Source organism: Enhydra lutris, unplaced genomic scaffold (assembly GCF_002288905.1).
Source record: "Enhydra lutris kenyoni isolate GAN:26980312 unplaced genomic scaffold, ASM228890v2 scaffoldscaffold26, whole genome shotgun sequence".
Classification (NCBI taxonomy): domain Eukaryota; kingdom Metazoa; phylum Chordata; class Mammalia; order Carnivora; family Mustelidae; genus Enhydra; species Enhydra lutris.
In genome coordinates this window covers 1,073,484-1,090,967 of record NW_019154110.1, presented here as the reverse complement: position 1 = coordinate 1,090,967, position 17,484 = coordinate 1,073,484, and the positions used below count along the sequence as shown (strand labels likewise).

Here is a 17,484-nt window from a genome sequence, read left to right as displayed (position 1 = left end):
GTGGGCCCCTCAGAGCCAGCAGTTTCCACCAAAGTCCCCAGCTACCTTCCTCCACTCCCACTGAGTAAAGGACTTCTCCTGAACCTACAAAACAGGTACAATCAAGTCACTTACTTTCCCCTCTCCCTTGCCTCATATGATCTCACAACTGGAAGAGCTGAGATAATCTTGTCTATCCTCCCAAGAGAAGATGTCTTATCCAACGTCACAAAGCTGCTTAGTGTCAGCTGGGATGAGAAGAATGGCCTGGTTCTCCCCTGACTGCATTGGATAGCCAAACCTGGGAAGTGGGTCCAGAGTCCTAGAAAACCTCACAGAAATGGGTGATAGGGAGATAACTTCTCCCCTTCTGGCTAAAAACATGAATAGTCATTAACTTTGCTTAGTGGTGCCCAATAAATAAACTTAGCAGAGGAGTGACAAGGCAAGGAAAGAGAACTAGACTTAGGATCCAGAGGCCCAGACAATCTGAGACTCAGGCCATTGAGGAAATAAGAGCTTCTAACTGGGCCTGGGCAGACAGCCATTCCTCACTGGTGCCTATGTCTGGGCTGAAAAGGTGACTGGGGGAAAGGGGCAGATTTTTATCCAGACAACCGCCCTGGGTGTGGACACTGAGTAATAAGGAAAGAAATGCAGTTCCGAAGCAAAAAGGGAGGAGCCATGCACTTTGAGCTTTTCTGAGAAACCAAAGAGGCTAACTAAACACTGTAGCTAGAGATGGGGGAGCTAGAGACTTGGTAGGAAGAAGCTGATCAAAGCGGAAAGGCAAGAGGGAAAGGATAAGAACTTCAGTTATTCCTCTGGGGGGGGGGGGGGAGAGGAGGCTTTATGAGAGAAAATGAATTCAGGTCATTGGCAGTGAGACAGGGCAAGGTTATGAGCAGAGCAAGGTGCAGTTTTGTAATGTGAGTCAAGAGGGGGTGGGGTGTTTCCATGACAGGGGAGGCCCCCCAGGGCACAGCAGCTAGACTGTAACACCCCATGGAAAGGGCTGAAGTGGATTGTCCCAGCAATCCAAGCTCACCCAAAAGGCAGGCTGCACAGTCAAGTCTTTAAAACCCAAGAGATGAGCTACCTGTGTTCATCATAACTGATGCCCTCTCAGAATAGTATGTAAGGCCCTGAGCAGTGGCCAATGACCAGACTGCCTAAATCCAAGGCTCAGCTCCACACCTACAACTGGACATCTTTCTAAAGACCCAGGGCCCATTGGGAAAGTCTACTGGACAGTGCTGGGGACAACCCAGGACACTCCAGGAGCCACATACCAGCCTATGCCTCTCCTGCCACTTCCAGGCTGGGGGCTGCTATAGTCCATGACCCCACCCCCCATGCCCCAGCCTGCGGGAGTACCTTTCCCATCACAGATACCTCAGATTGCAGTGCTGGAGCTTACCAGTCATCTCTCTGAGAGTTACTCTGTGAGGACTAGTAACCATTTGTTAAACACAGGTTCTTAAATGTCACATCATATACCAACATAAATTCAAATGTTACATGTAAAAAATAATGCCAAAAAGAGTCATAAGAAAATATAAGGAAACATTTTTTTCTGCTGCAAGAGCAGTTAAGAGTTCTACCTATGAAGGCAAACAAAGAAAATATAAAGGCAGATGGGGCGCCTGGGTGGCTTGGTCGGTTAAACGTCCAACTCTTGATTTTTGGCTCAGGTCATGATCTCAGGGTCTTGAGATGAAGCCCTTGGTCAGGCGGGCAGTTGGCTTCTCTCTCCCCTCCTCTTCTTTTTTTTTTTTTTTTTTAAAGATTTTATTTATTTATTTGACAGACAGAGATCACAAGAAGGCAGAGAGGCAGGCAGAGAGAGAGGAGGAGCAGGCTCCCTGCTGAGCAGAGAACCCGATGAGGGGCTCGATCCCAGGACCCTGAGATCATGACCTGAGCTGAAGGCAGAAGCTTAACCCACTGAGCCACCCAGGCACCCCCCACCTTCCATTACCCACCCACCCTCCCTCATGCATTCTCTCTCAAAAAAGAAAATAAATAAATAAATAATGTAAAAAAAAAAAGAAAAAGAAAAAGAAACTATAAAAGCAGAGACATGACATTTAATTACATAAACCCTCTACAAGCTCCTGGGATGCATGGGTGGCTCAGTCAGTTAAGCAGCTGCCTTCAGCTCAGGTCATGATCCCAGGGTCTTGGGATCAAGCCCCTCATGGGGCTCCTTGCTCAGCGGGGAGCCTGTCCTCCCTCTCCCTGCCGCTCCCCCTGCTTGTGCTCACTCTCTGTCAAATATATAAAAAATCTTAAAAAAAAAAAACAAAAAAAAAAAACACACCTCTACAGGCTCCTAATTGTAAAAACAAAACAAAATCACCGTAAATAAAAGGGGAAGGTAAATGACAGAATGGACGGTAATATTGGCAAATGTGCTCTTGCAGTTCAATAACAAAAAGAACACCTGTGTAGAAAAATGAACACAGAATAGAATTTAAATTTTATAAAATATATGAAACATATGTAACATAAATTTATGTATAAATATATGAAAATGACCTTGCTAAAACCATAATAAAATTAAAACAGTGGGAATATTCTTGTCTATCAACTGATAAAAGACTTACTTATTTTAAAGGTTTTATTTCTTTGTCTCAGAGAGCGAACGCACAAGCAGGGGGAGCAGGAGAAGGAGAAGCAGGTTCCCGTGCTGAGCAACGAGCCTGATTCGGGGCTCAATCCCAGGAACCAGGGATCATGACGTCAGCCAAAGGCAGACGCTAAACCTACTGAGCCACCCAGGCAACCTTAAGATTTTATTTCTAAGTAACCTCTACACTCAATGTAGAGCTTGAACCTACAATGCTGAGATCAAGGGTCGCATGCTCTACCAGCCAGCCAGGCACCCCAATAGAGGATTTTTTAAAAAATCAGCCTTGGGGCGCCAAGGTTGAACATCCGACTCTTGATTTAGGCTCAGGCCATGATCTCTTCATGGTTGTGCGCAGATCAAGCACTGTGTCAGACTCAGCGCTTAGCATATGCTTGCTTGAGATTCTCTCTCCCTCTCCCTTTGCCCCTCCCCTCGCTTGTACATGCTCTCTAAAATAAATAAACAAACAAACAAAAACTTAAAAAAAAAAAGAAAAAGGAAAAGACACCAAAAACTAGCCTCGTAGTGCTAACAAAGGTATGGTAAAAAACTGGCACTTAGGGGCGTCTGGGTGGCTCAGTGGGTTAAAGCCTCTGCCTTCCGCTCAGGCCACGATCACAGGGTCTGGGAATCAAGCCTTTCATCGGGATCTCTGCTCAGCAGGGAGCCTGCTTCCGCCTCTCTCTCTGCCTGCCTCTCTGCCTACTTGTGATCTCTGTCAAATAAAAAAATAAATAAAATCTTAAACAAACAAACAAACAAACAAACTGGCACTTAATGGAAATGTAAACTAGCATAACCTTTTTAGTGACCAAACTGGCAAATATACACAAAGAACCTTTAAGAATGTTCCTCAGCTTCAGTAATTCTTGTGTAAGTTTATCCTAAAGCAGTAAGAAAACAGTATGATTTTCCTTTTAAGTAAACTCTATCCCTAACATGGGGCTTGAACGCACAACCTGGAGATCAAGAGTCACATGCTCTACTGAGTCAGCCAGGCGCCCCACACACACATAAAGATTTTTATACAAAGATACTCACTAAAGCATTACTTATAATAGTGAAAACCAGAAAACTAAAATTTCCAGCAAGGAACAAGTGGTTTACTGAAGTAACACAATACCGCATGTAAAGAAAACAGGTTATTAGTAAACCAAAATATTAGTGGTGGTTGTCTCTGGGCCCTGTGATTACTGGTAACTTTTATTTTTACAGGTTTTCTGACACAGAGATTAGTTTTATAATGAGAAGGTTATCACAATATATTGCTACATGAAAAAGATTTTAAAAAGTCATATACAATATGATCCCATACTTGCTATTTAAAAATATATATGCATATAAAAATACTAACAAAATATAAAAACTCCATTTGCGTAATGGAATTATACATTTTTATTATTTTCTAAATTCTTATAATGAGAAAGCATTACCTTTGTAACTATGAAACAAGTTAAAGGGGAAAAAAAGTTCTGTGCTTTTCTCAGGAAGGGCCTTATATCTCTTGATACCGACCAATGTGACAAATTGCTATGAATCTACTTCCCACCCCAGTCCTTCTTCTGAAAGTGCTCCTGCTTCACCCCCCAACATGGGTTTCTTCATCTCCCGCCCTGCCACCAAACGTATCTAAATCTCTTTCTGCTACTCAGCTGTGAAGTCCCCTAGAAATGGTTCAGGTGACCCTTCCAGTCCAGGTGAGAGATGAGGAAGAGCACTAAGGTAGTGGCAGTCTGGATGGAAATGCTGGGCTGAACTGGGGAGATATTTCTAACATGACAGATTTTAGTCCCTGGTGGTAAAGGAAAGAGAGGAACAGAGATTCCTAATCTGGACCGCTTGATGGATGGTGATCAAGAATATGGGAGAGAGGGCGCCTGGGTGGCTCAGTGGGTTAAGCCTCTGCCTTCGGCTCGGGTCATGATCTCAGGGTCCTGGGATCGAGGCCCGCGTCGGGCTCTCTGCTCAGTGGGGAGCCTGCTTTCTCCTCTCTCTCTCTATGCCTGCCTCTCTGCATACTTGTGATCTCTTTCTCTCTGTTTCAAATAAATAAATAAAATATTTAAAAAAAAAAAAAAGAATATGGGAGAGAAGTAGGTTTAGACAGTAAGTTGAGTTTGACACTGCCATGGTCCTGGGGCAGATGTCCAGTAGGTGGTTAGATATGCGGATGTTGAATGTTCAGGAAAGGTCCATATTTGGGAACAATTAATCTATGGGTAAACAGTAGCTGAAGTCATGGGAATGGACGTGGTTAGCCAGAAGTGTGAGGAGCAAAAAGCAAACAAGGACCCTGGATGGAATCTTCGGGATTCTCTCCTAAGAGGTGAGAAGGACTCTATAAAAAAGTCAGGCAGGCAAGCACAGAGCAAGCCAACTTCAGTAGAAGAGGTAAATGAGAGTTTTAGGGAAATGAAGGTAGCAAATATTTAGACAGTTCTACCACCTGGTGGTGAAGAGGTCACAAAACTGATGATCTACCAGGTTTTTACAGACTACTGAATTAGCCGTTGGGATTTACAATTAAGTAAATTTCTCATAAATCTGGATTTCTGCTTCTTGCAAAAATTCAGAAGACCCAAGAAACACTATTTTTGCATGGCAACAACCAACGGGAATTGAATAAAAGCTACTCCCTTTTAGTCAGAACATGAGCTCCATCCCTTCTTGCCTGGCTCCTGCTATACAGAGCATGAGGAAATACTTCCCTCTGTGAATGAATCAAGTCCTTATTAGTGCTCATCTAGGCTTCAGAGAAATACAGGCTAGAGTTTTGTTCAGAAAGCCCCACATGTGCCAACAAAAGGCAGGAAACCTGGGACAAACACACCTGAGTTAAGGATCCTATACTAGGGCTGACTGGGAAACCCCTTTCCCAGCAAGAGACATCCAATCTCTTGAATCACAGAATCTACGGGAGTGGGCCCATGCCTCTTCCGCTGTTCCAGGAGCCGTCTGGCTCCACAGTGTTCTCTGCAGAGCCTTCTCCTTTTGGACAGCAGTAGCACAAGCTGCCATTTCCCTGGGGGCTGACTGGCTGCTGAAGCCAGCCAAGTCCCCTAGCTGGGAATTTCCTGGCTCTAGTTTCTAGAATCTTGGGCCACACTCCCTGAATGGGTCCACCAGATGGCAGGCAGCCTCTTCTTTTCTCTAGACTTACAGGAGTTCATTCACCCTACCTGGGAAAGATGACTTGCTGTTTTTCTGACAACTGCGACTTTCTCTAGCAAGATCAAAAAGCTCATCAATTCTGTAAGTGAAATATTTCGAGCTGCCTATTAAAATATTAAAAAAGTAAAACCCTTCTCCCATTATTATACAATTATGTATTGTCAAAGAGTCATTACCTAATTATCAGTTATTTTACATTGATTCTGATCCAACATGTGCTTGCACTAGACATTTCATTATGTGGTTTCACTAACTACTTAATTATCTGCACTGCTGCCAAATACAAAATTCTATGAAGATTTGGTAGCACAAATTAAGAACTAATTATAAGCAATTTCATTTATCAAATCTTGCTCATTGATCACAGGCTTGAAAATACTACCTTAAAGTGCTAAATGAAGTGAAGCTGGTTGAGACACTTTTTCTCTCTTCCTTGTGCCATATAATAGAAGTCTCCCTCCCTAGAGGTAGGTCAAATGAGCCTGAAAGTCCATTTCCATTTAAGTGTAGCAACAGCTACAAATCTTGAGATTTGGTACAAGGCCCCTGTCTCAGATTTCTGGACCCGAGTTCAAACCCCATCTCTGACTTAGCTCTGTGGATAACCTTAGAGCAAGTCACTTAAGCTGAGCTTCCATTTTTTAAAGCTCTCACACAGAGGGACACCCCACTACTGTGCTGGATTACTAAATGAGACAATTTATGTAGAAGATGGCCAATCAACTTGTTTTCCACAAGGGATGTGGGAAACCCACATCCCACGCTCTGTTCCAGGAGGCAATCAACTTGGTTCCCTGTTCATCACTCCAGTACATGGAAGCGTGGGTTTTGTTCTTGGCCAAGAAGTGGGACCCTACACCTGCAGTTCCACACTTGAGTTCTTGGCTTTCTGACATGAGTTTATTGGTAGGTGTTCTGACCACAAATGAAAAACTCAAAGAAGAGAACAAAGAGATGAGCAAGTTGAGAAAACCACTCTGCTCATGCACTCCTCCAGGAGTCTTAGCACTTCTCTCACTTAACTGCCACTACACCTCTGCGAAACAAGAATCCCTCATCTTTTGTGCAAGGAAGCCAACCAAGGCTTAGTGAAACCAACTTACCCTGCGAGTAGAACCGGAACACAAAGCCAGGTCTGATGATGCAAAGTCTCTTTTCTGCTTTTCATTCTCCTAGGGTGCTGGAGAAGCATCTGGGATCAAATATCCTCTGCCCTCTTGGGAACATCACATACAAGCCAATTCTGCCAAGTCCAGCAGCAGTTTCTGGTCCATGCGTTCTTATCTCAGTTTCTTGGCTCACCACAAGCACCCGTGACCCTCCACTTCTCGGGGGAGAGCCTAAAATCCCTAATGTTTTTGCTTGAACTGAGAGGCAGATAGGCCACACCTCAAAGGGCGTTCAGAGATGCAAGGCCCTCACTCAGTCACAACACAGTCCCCTGCAGTAAAAGCACAACCTCCAGAAGGCAGCATTAGCTGTTCCAAAAGGGAGCATTAGCTGTTCCAACCAGTAATTAAAAAAATAAACTGCTGTTTTAGTCATTTGGGTGAGTCACAGCAGAGGATGTGAATGTCTTCACAGAGCAGAGCAGGAGCTCTTGGGTATGTGTATGAGGCCCTGATGCCTGCGGAGTGAGCCCCCCAGAGGGCTTTCAAGTACTGTGCTGGCACTGGCACCAACACTCAGTCCTGGGCAGCATTCAGGGAGGCTCAAGACAATCCACGCTCTGCTCCAGGAGGCAAAAGCCAATTCAGTCTCAGGGGTAAACCTCTTCTGCATTTTACTGGGGGTTAGTGCCCATTCAGCAAACCCAGTCTCCTGGGCACCAACTTCTCTAAACAAGGTATGTCCCATCCCTCTTCTAGGGGCACCTCTTGGTTTGCTGCAAATCTGCTGCACCTTTGAGACCTTCCTTCTCCAAGAGCCTCCTTAGTTTTCCAAACTGGACCTTCTCCCTCCTAATGTACAGATAGATCTGCTGGGTGGCCCCCCATCATGTCTTATTCTGTGCCATAACAATAAGGGTAGATGGACATTTTCCCTGAACCTACACAGACCCCGGAGTTAGTAATATCAATGTTTTACAGAGAAACATCCCTTGTGGGAAACAAGGCCTAGCTCACCTGCATCATGTACACAACAGAGAGCCAACTGTGCCAACTTCTGAAGTAAACAAGATATATGCCAGTCAACCACTCAGATAAACCAAAACAAGAATTTAAAGACAGAACAGCGAAAACAGTTTCTTAGAACTCTATTAACTCTTCCTGGAACCCACGACTTCTGGAAAACTACTGTTTAAGATAACCAAATAGCCCCCCCTCCCGTACCCCTATTAACTATGTAAAAGTTAATCCAAAAGACTGACCCAACCTGGATATCTTCTAGAGTAGCAGGACATATAGAAATAAAAGAAAATATTGTCAGCTGAGACCATCAAGAAACAGAAAAGGACTGAAATACTATGCCCAGATAAAGACCATGGGGTGGTGGGTTTTCTAGTCTTTCTACTTTCATTTTGCAAATTTGACTTATGTGAAAATGTACTTGTTTGCATAAAAAATATTATCTGCAAATGGACATTTCAAGAAAATACCAAGGACACATTTTATCCATTCCTGCAGTGAAGTTAAAGTGCTTGATCAAAGGGCCAAAGATGCCCCCGTGTGGCTAGAGAGGAAAATGCTGTGGTTTAGGTAAGATGAAGGGCTACTACTACTCCCTTCTTTTAAAGAGGCCTTGGATTTTCCACAGGCTTTTGCATCCTTTTCACATCTTGCAGTTTTATTACCCGTTGGTGTGCTCACATCATTTCCATCAAGAGAAGAGAGGTTTCGTTATTTCAAAAAATACATACGAAAATTTTAAGTGACCAACATGAACCCTTCAGATCAGCTGAAATTCCACCACAGCAACACCAACCCTTCTAGGACACGCAGCAGTGCTCTGGTGTGTCAACAGCAGGGCAACGATGTGGGGTGAAGGAACCAAATTGCCAAAAGCAAAGCAGATTCCAAAGAACAAAAGCAGCTTTGGTCCGCCTTGGAAAACAAGTTCAGCTTCTGTTTCTACTTTAGTTACCAAGAGATCAGAAGCCAATGCCAGGACCAGAATAGAATTTAAGATAATACCACAAAGATTTAAGTCCATAAAATCCATTAACATGAACTTGACCTCTAGGAACTTAGGACAAGCATCACTCAACCTTATGATACATTGGTCAATAACCTATTTCTTTAAAGAAAAAAGAATTCCAGGGAGCTTGGGTGGCTGCTTTTGGCTCAGGTCATGATCTCAGGGTTCTGAGATTGAACCCCTCATCAGGGGCTCCTGCTTCCCCCCACCGCTGCTCCCACTGCTTGTGCTCTCTCTGTGGCAAATAAAATATTAAAAAAAAAGAAAAAGAAAAAAAAATCCCTTTTCCCTTATACCAGAGGTATATGCCACCACACATCACACAGTTATGCAATATATGCATAATTAAAATAACTTCTGGATGTCTTTTAAAAATGTCTTCTATGCTTTCTTGTTAAACAGAAAAAACTATTTTTCTTAGAGAAGAACATGAAGACATCCCAGTGCAAAGAAGCACTCACAGCTCTAGTTGGAAGCGTCCCTTGTCACCCAGTTTTTGCCCAGTGAGCGTGAGCTTACCACCTATAAAACTTCCTTCAGGACAAGGAGCCTTAAACCTGGGCCACTGAAACACACAGGAATGCAAGACCCATCTTCTGTGCCTCTAGTCACACAAAGCACTTCCCAGGCAGCCCTCAGTACCAGCATTAAACGAATGTTAATACTGTGCCTGAGATACATTTTGAACAGGCAGAGAGCGTCTGTAAATACGCTATTGTTTTAACAGAGAAAAATAGAAGATATTAAATGAAGTGTAATATAAAATCAAATACACATGTGAGTACACAAACGCACATCCTTGCACACCCACATTATCTATGGAAAGAGAGACCAGAAGGAAATCCTGAAATACCAATAACGGTCATGAGACTGTGACGAGGAGTGACCCTGTTGCTGTTTTCTACTCTCATTTTGCACATCTTTAATGAGCACGTGCTACTCTTTGTGACCCTGGGTATTGGTTTTCTCATCCTGTCAGCAATTCTTCTGAAAGGCTGGGGCTGGGGGTGTTCACAGAGCTCTCAGAAATAATGCAGGAGGTTTATGGATTCTTTTGAGGTCCTTGGACTTCTAGTGAAGAACGCTAGTTAATATGTTCTATTGGGCAGCTCTGTCTTTGCTGACAGAGGGAAGTATAATACAGTCCTATTTTTACTTCTTTTATCTCTGCTGAGGGCCAGGTCTAGGGGCTGCCAAGACAGGCCAAGTTCATCAGTTTTCTGCCCTAACCAACAGCCACCTTTCAAAAGCACGGGTTAACTACTCAGCCCCCATCCTCTCTGTGGACAGGAAGGAGCTCTGGCACTGTACTCAGAGAGTTCAGTCTAGACAGAGCCTTAGACCACGGGTATAAAATCACACTCAAGGTTTGAAAGTTAAGCACAGCAGAGGGTAACTGAGACACCAAGAGAACAAAAAATGAGACCCCCCTTTCCAGAAGCATTCCTGCTGAGCCCTGAGACATTCCAATGCGAAACATGTTTTAAGAACATGGTCACCCTGGCCTCAGAATTCTCCAGTACCAACAGGTAAGCACCGAAGAGATTACAAGGGAACCCACAAAAAGCAATAGCTGGTCAGCTGTAACTTCTCTGCCAATAGATGAGACCTTTTTAAGCAACCTACTGCTTATAACTATCTTGCTCCATTTCTTATTTCTCCCATCAGTCATTTATCCGTTCAAGCTATGAAAATACACCCCTCAATCCCAGGATTCAAACAGCCTGACAGATTTCAATTCTGAATACTTTTATATTAAAAATAAAACAAAGCTCCACTTCAAATGTCAAAAGAAAAAAAATCATACATCAGTAAAACCGCTACAGAACAGTACTTTCAAACAGGTTGGAGGTAGGGGTATGGCTTCACTCCATTGTGTCTCAGTCACAACAGCAGGAGTTTTGCTCACCTAATTCTGTTTCTGAAATAAGCACCTCAAAACAGGCGCCCTCCAGGTCAGTCCTTCTTCCTGGCATTACTAAGCTTTCTCTCCCTGACTGTCCACCACCTACCATTAGGCCAGGTCCTTCCTTAGGACTGATGCAGGGGTACTCAATCTTATGTACCCAGGGGTCTTGCGGGTGACTCTAGAAGAGGGCACAGGGTCCATCTGTCCGGTGTACTGCCTCCATTAAGAGAAAGAGAAAGCCACCCCTCCTCATGAAGCAACTAGGGCTGACACAGCAAGACGCTCTGTAGTTCGGATCCAGACCAGACTCCAAAAATAGTCCTTTCAGCCTCAGCCTAAAGCTAAGGTGGTCAGCTTAAGTCAGGTTTAAATCCCTCCTGAGTTTACTGATCGCTTTTTGTTGATGCTGGTAACAATTTTTCCTCATGAACTAGGATACTAATGCCCAATAACTTTAAAAAGGGGGGTGGGTGGGAGTGTTTTAAAATAGATGAATTTGTTTATTTTTTTTTTTTAAGATAATTGCACATAATGTTATCAGTGGGCCTATGGTGGAATGAATGCCTCTTGTCACCCCGAAGTAGGCTACTTTATAGAAACTTACCCAACTGTGCAAGCAGTTAACTAGCAACAAGTCTGAAAATTTGGTTACGGATGTAGGTACAAAGCTGGTTCATCAAATCCCTGTTCTGGCCCTCAACCCAATGCATTTCAACTAAAGCATCATCCACTTCCTTCTTCACATTTATCAAACACTTGAATAGGTAATGTCCAGCTACTCCTTGGAGCTGGCTCCCTTTTTCAGACACTGGACTGCTGAACTGCTCAGAAGCCTCTCGGTCCTGGGCTCCATTGCTAGAGCCTTTACAACTCTCCAAAACCTCCATCCCTCCCTTCTCCTCACTCTTTTCATCCTCCATGTGTTCTGGGTTTTCTTCTTGGGGAAGTGGATCCTGGTTTGAGCAATGGCCCTCAACAGTGGCAGACTCGCCTTCCTGTGTGGTGGGCTCACATGGGACACTCTCCTGGGGGCCCTGGGCCAAATCTTGGCTACTGCCCGACTCTTTGGGGGGGGTGGACTTTTTCTCCTCCAAGGCTTGGATGACATCTTCAGGAGCTCGGGGAACTTCTCTCAATTGTCTCACTCGTTCTCTTTTCTTTCTCCTTAAATGAATCCAGGAGTTTTCTATTGCTGTTAGGAAAAGGCTAACTTCTTCCTTTCCACAGGGAACTCGTTTATGCTGGACCTATTTGGAGGAAAAACAGAATTTTAGAGGAAATCACTTTTGTCTTAACTCCTTTAAAAAAAAAAAAAAACAAAAGAGGAGGAAGGAAAAAAGAGATTGTTGTAAGATTCTTCAATGTGCTTAACCAGGTACCTTCAGGTCGGTGAGGATTTTTTCAATCCATGCTGTCACCACTACTATGCCTTCCACTGCCTCTGAGCCCAGAGATGATGCTTTGAGGGACAATTCTTTCATCACAGACTCCAACACTATGAACGTAATGGGTTTCCTTGACTTCTCTAATTTTCTTCGCTTACTGGGTGGTGACTGAAAGAAAAAGAAGGGATAAGGGGAAGAAGGAAAAGTTATCCAAATAATCAAATCCTATGCATTATAATGAACTCGACTAGGAACATTTCCATGACTTCTAGTACAAAACACAGAGCACTAAAAACACAAAGAAAGGCCTTTGCATGTTTAATTTCATTACTAAAACAACTATGCCAAATAGATTTATCACCTCTTCATTTTATAGAAAGGAAAACTAAGATACAAAGATATATAACCAGCTCAAGGTCACACAGCTAGTAATTTGGAAAGTTAGAACTGAACCCCAAACCCAGGTTCTTTGCCATAGGCCATCTGTATATAATACCCCCCAATTACTAAATGTTCTTAATCTACATGTTGTGCCCAACACATGCCTGTACAATTATTTATTTCATGGCAACTCAAAGGCCCTGGGGGCACTGTGTTCTCTTCTCTAAAGAACTACATGGTTTAGAGGCACCTGGGTGGCTCAGGCCATTGAGCATCTGCCTTCCGTTTGGGTTGTAACCCAGGGGTCCTGGGATTGAGCCCCAAGTCGGGATCCCTGCTCAGCGTGGAGTCTGCTTCTCCCTCTCCCTCTGCCCCTCTTCCTGCTCATGCTCTCTCTCTCTCAAATAAATAAATAAAAATCTTTTAAAAAAAGAAAAGAAAGAAAAAGAACTGCATGGTTTAAAATCGCCTATTGTGTAGTCTAAGTTGATCCTTGTTGAGGATTGAAGGAAAGCAGCTGGTTAGCCACAGCCTGTGAGATCATATGTGAGGAAAGTCCAGGGCCAGTAGGATCAAATGGGCAGAGCAGGAGGCCTGCTGCACCTTGGTTAACGTTAGGACCAAACCAACAGCTAGCTGAGCACTGCCTCTCTGCTGGAAGAGGAGATACCAGTAGTGAAAAGAAGAGTGGATTTTAAAACTAGTTCCACATAATTCAAGACTGTCATCTTTCATGGGCATCTGGGTGGCTCAGTGGGTTAAAGCCTCTGCCTTCGGCTCAGGTCATGATCCCAGAGTCCTGGGATCGAGCCCCACATCGGGCTCTCTGCTTGGCAGGGAGCCTGCTTCCTCCTCTCTCTGCCTGCCTCTCTGCCTACTTGGGATCTCTGTCAAATTAAAAAAAAGAAAAAGAAAAAAAAAACTGTCATCTTTCGATTTCAAGCTTAGGAAGTGAACTATACTCAACCCACTAGAGGGACTCAAGTTCCATTTTAAAAACTAAATGACATTGCTGTATTTAAAAATAATTTCTCTAAAGTAAAAGTTCACCGAATTTTTAGTGACTCTTAGCTAAGAACAGATATATCATGAACACTTTAAGAGACAGATCTGTAGCTGTTGGCAAAATTTATCAAAACTTTAAAAAATTGGGGCACCTGGGTGACTCAGTAGGTTAAAACTTTAAAAAATCAAGATAATTCTAATGGTTAGGGTCAAAATGAGCAGGTAAGGATTATAAGGAGAATGCTCATAAAGAGGGAACACCTTAGTCAGCTACGAAGACCTTTTCCTGTAAAAAGCAGCCCCACAGTGGTGATGTCACTGCAAATCCACCTAGAAACACTAACCGAACAAATGCGTAAGCACACAGAGTCACGTCCACTTACTGGGGGAGGCCTTGTACAGACTTAACCAGCAACTCCACATCATATAAATACACAACAAAACAGCCAGTTTTTTCTACGCTAGAAAACTTCTAGATCATATTTCTATGAAATAATCTATATTTTCCCTTTATACCAGCTATCAACTAAAAAAATAAAAACAGGGACACCTGGGTGGCTCGGTTGGTTAAGAGCCTGCCTTTGGCTCAGGTCATGATCCCAGGGTCCTGAGATCAGGCTCCTTGCTTAGCAGGTAGCCTGCTTCTTCTCTCTCTGCCTGCCACTCCCCCTGCTTATCCTCTCACTCTTTCTATCAAATAAATAAAATCTTAAAAATAAATAAATAAAATAAAAATTAAAAAAGGAAATTAAAGAACACTAGAAAACAAGCTTAGAAGAAAAGGCAGGGTGCCTGGGTGGCTCAGTCGGTTAAGCGTCTGCCTTTGGCTTAGGTCATGATCCCAGCTTCCTGGGATCCAGCCCCTCATTGCTGCTCAGCAGTGAGTCTGCTTCTTCCTCTCCCTCTGACTCTGCCCCTCCCCTCTACTTGTGTGCTTTCATGCAAGCTCTTCCCTATCAAAGAAATAAATAGAATCTTTAAAAGAGAGAAAGAAGGAAAGCAAGCAAGCAAGCAAGCAAGCAGGCCAAAAACAAAGGGTTTATATATGACTAAGAACCTGCTCTTGAAAAATAAATCATGGACTCCAAGCTCCGAGTCTGAACTTGTTCAAATAATGTTTCAGACAAGATGAGACAAATTCATATTAACACAGAAGTACTGTTATTACTCAATCACCTAGCATAAGATAATTTCTACAGTCTACTTAGAGTCTAACACTTTTCACTAAGAAGCTTAAGATGTGATTATTAAGCTGGGGAGGAAGTAAGTTAGTGGTGTGTAGGAGGCGGCTGGGGAATGAGAACCAGATTCCCCACCACACTTCCCAATATCCAAAAATGGTACTATGGACGGATCACTGTACCAGCATCATCCCGGACAGCCCACTCGGCACACCAAAGGTCACCAAGAAATAAGGCTGAAAGAATAGCGCCTCATATCTCTTCTGAGAGAGATGATAATCATTGTGCTTAAATTCCAATGAACAAAGTGAAGATGCTGCTGTTCCTCAATCTCTGTGGCCTCCAACAGTCTTTCTCCAAAAGAAAAAAAGGACTCATCATTTCTAGAACCTACAGGAGAGAAATGCATCCTCACTGAACCTAATAAGAGCTCTATTAGGGATCCACTTTCCAACTTCTGAGGGAGTCAGAAATAACAAAATAGACAACTTATTACCCTATGACCCCAGGGTGAAAATGAAAACTTCTCTATCTAAAAAAAAAGGTCCTTTACCTGGCATTGTGGCCCCACTTTTTCATATATAATGGCCAACAAATAAATCTGGTACTTCCAAATACTTCTAGTGAATTGCTTTAAAGATTTACATATATATATTTGAGAGGGAGATGGAGAGCACATGCATGCTGACACAGGGAGAGGGGCAGAGGGAGAGAATCTCAAGAAGACTCCCTGCTGAGCACAGAGTCAGTCAGGCTCCATCCCATGATCATGAGCCAAAATCAAGAGTCGGACGTTCAACTGACTGAGCCACTCAGGAGCCCCTTTAGTGAACTGCTTTAATACACATGTACATATACACAGTCACAGGACTGTTTTAGTTTTATTCTATTATAGAAACTAGGCACTTAAGAGACAGATAATTCATACTCTAGAAATTGTTTTTATTTTTCACTGTATTTTAACTGTATGTTTTTAAAAAAAGATTTATTTGTCAGAGAGAGTGAGAAAGGAGAGAATGCACAAGCAGGGGGAACAGCAGGCAGAGGCAGGGAGCCTGATGCAGGACTCAATCCAAGGACGCTGGATCATGACCTGAGCTGAAGACTGGCGCTTAAACGACTAAACCTCCCAGGCGTCCTGGGATTCTCAGTTTTTCAAATATTTTTAAAAAGATTTACCCATGTATTTGAGAGAGAGAATGCAACCATGAGCAGGGGGAGAGGCAGAAGGAAAGGAAGAAGAGGGAGAAGCAGACTCCCTGCTGAGTGTGAAGCCCCAACATGGGGTTTGATCCCATGACCCTGAGATCATGACTTGAGCCGAAATCATGAGTCAAACGCTTAACTGACTGAGCCACCCATGAGGGCCCCCAAATTCTCAAAGTTTTTAACTGACTGAAGTTTAACATAAGCTTGGCTTACAGCAATCATTCCTTTCCCCCTTGTGTTTGTACCGAAATTTCTTAGTAGGCAGGGCCAGAGTAAAACACAGGAGCAGGCCTTGAGAAATTAATAGTTAAATTCAACCCCACAGGTCTCTAGAAGCAGGTAATTTTATACCCTGCCACAACACTAGGACAGAAGCTGTTTTCTTCAAATTGAGATGAACTTTGCAAATACGCTTATGATCTCAAACCACAAGTATTTTTTAAAAAATATTTTATTTACTTATTTGAGAGAGAGAGAGAGAGAGAGAACATGAGCAGGGTGAAGGGCAGAGGGAGAAGCAGACTCCCTGCTGAGCAGGGACCACCCCCCCAATGTAGGACTTGATCCTGGGACTCTAGGAGCAAGACCCAAGCAAAGGCAGATGCTTAACTGACTGAGCCACCCAGACGCCCAGAACCACAAATATTTTAAACGAAGAGTGCTATACTATACTCAAACTATCATAAGGTACTTTAAGCAGGCAAGGTAAGATAAAAAATTCAACATTTTATTTTTTTTAAGTATTTTATTTGACAGAGAGAGAGAGAGAGAGAGAGAGACAGAGTGCGAGCGAGAGAGGAATACAGGGACAGGGAGGAACAGGCTTTCTACTGAACAAAGAACCTGATGTGGGACTCAATCCCAGGACCCTGGGATCATGACCTGAGCAGAAGGCAGACGCTTAATGACTAAGCCACCCAGGCACCCCAATAATTCAACATTTTAAAGTGTAAAACAAAAATCACTTATTTACAAGGGGTAGTCTAGATTAATGTGAAGAACTGTAAGGTGAACTTAGAATTGATTTTGGATTAGAAGATGTTCTACTGTACTCCTCAGCTGAAAGGACAATGTGAAAGAAGTTTGGTGAGGAACTCTAGAGCCATAGGGGATACTGGCTTTGTAACTTTTGAATTACATGGAGATGGGACTCAAGTGTTATTTTGTTGCATCGTTAAAAATACAGTAGATTAGGGCACCTGGGTGGCTCAGTGGGTTAAAGCCTCTGCCTTCAGCTCAGGTCATGATCCCAGAGTCCTGGGATCAAGTCCCCCATTGGGCTCTCTGCTCCGTGGGGAGCCTGCTTCCCCACTCTCTCTGCCTGCCTCTCTGCCTCCTTGTGATCTCTGTCTGTCAAATAAATAAAATCTTTAAAAACAAAAACAAAACAAAACAAAAAAACAGTAGATTGAAACCATAAGTGAACAAAAACAGTTCTTAAATTTTTTTTTTAAATATTTTATTTATTTATTTGACAGACAGAGATCACAA

The 17,484-nt window shown here is 43.2% G+C and overlaps 1 protein-coding gene across 1 annotated transcript in view; it reads right to left on the bottom strand.

Moving 5' to 3' along the window:
* Positions 1-11,347: 11,347 nt before the first annotated feature.
* The window catches only part of LOC111151376 (methyltransferase like 16), a 78,409-nt gene continuing 72,272 nt past the window's right edge, over positions 11,348-17,484 (bottom strand). The window contains exons 9-10 of the mRNA XM_022509360.1: positions 12,212-12,385; positions 11,348-12,079 (exon numbers count right to left, since the gene is read on the bottom strand). Coding sequence (XP_022365068.1) covers positions 11,453-12,079; positions 12,212-12,385 — 801 coding nt within the window. The 3' untranslated portion in view covers positions 11,348-11,452. The remainder of the gene's footprint in view (positions 12,080-12,211; positions 12,386-17,484) is intronic.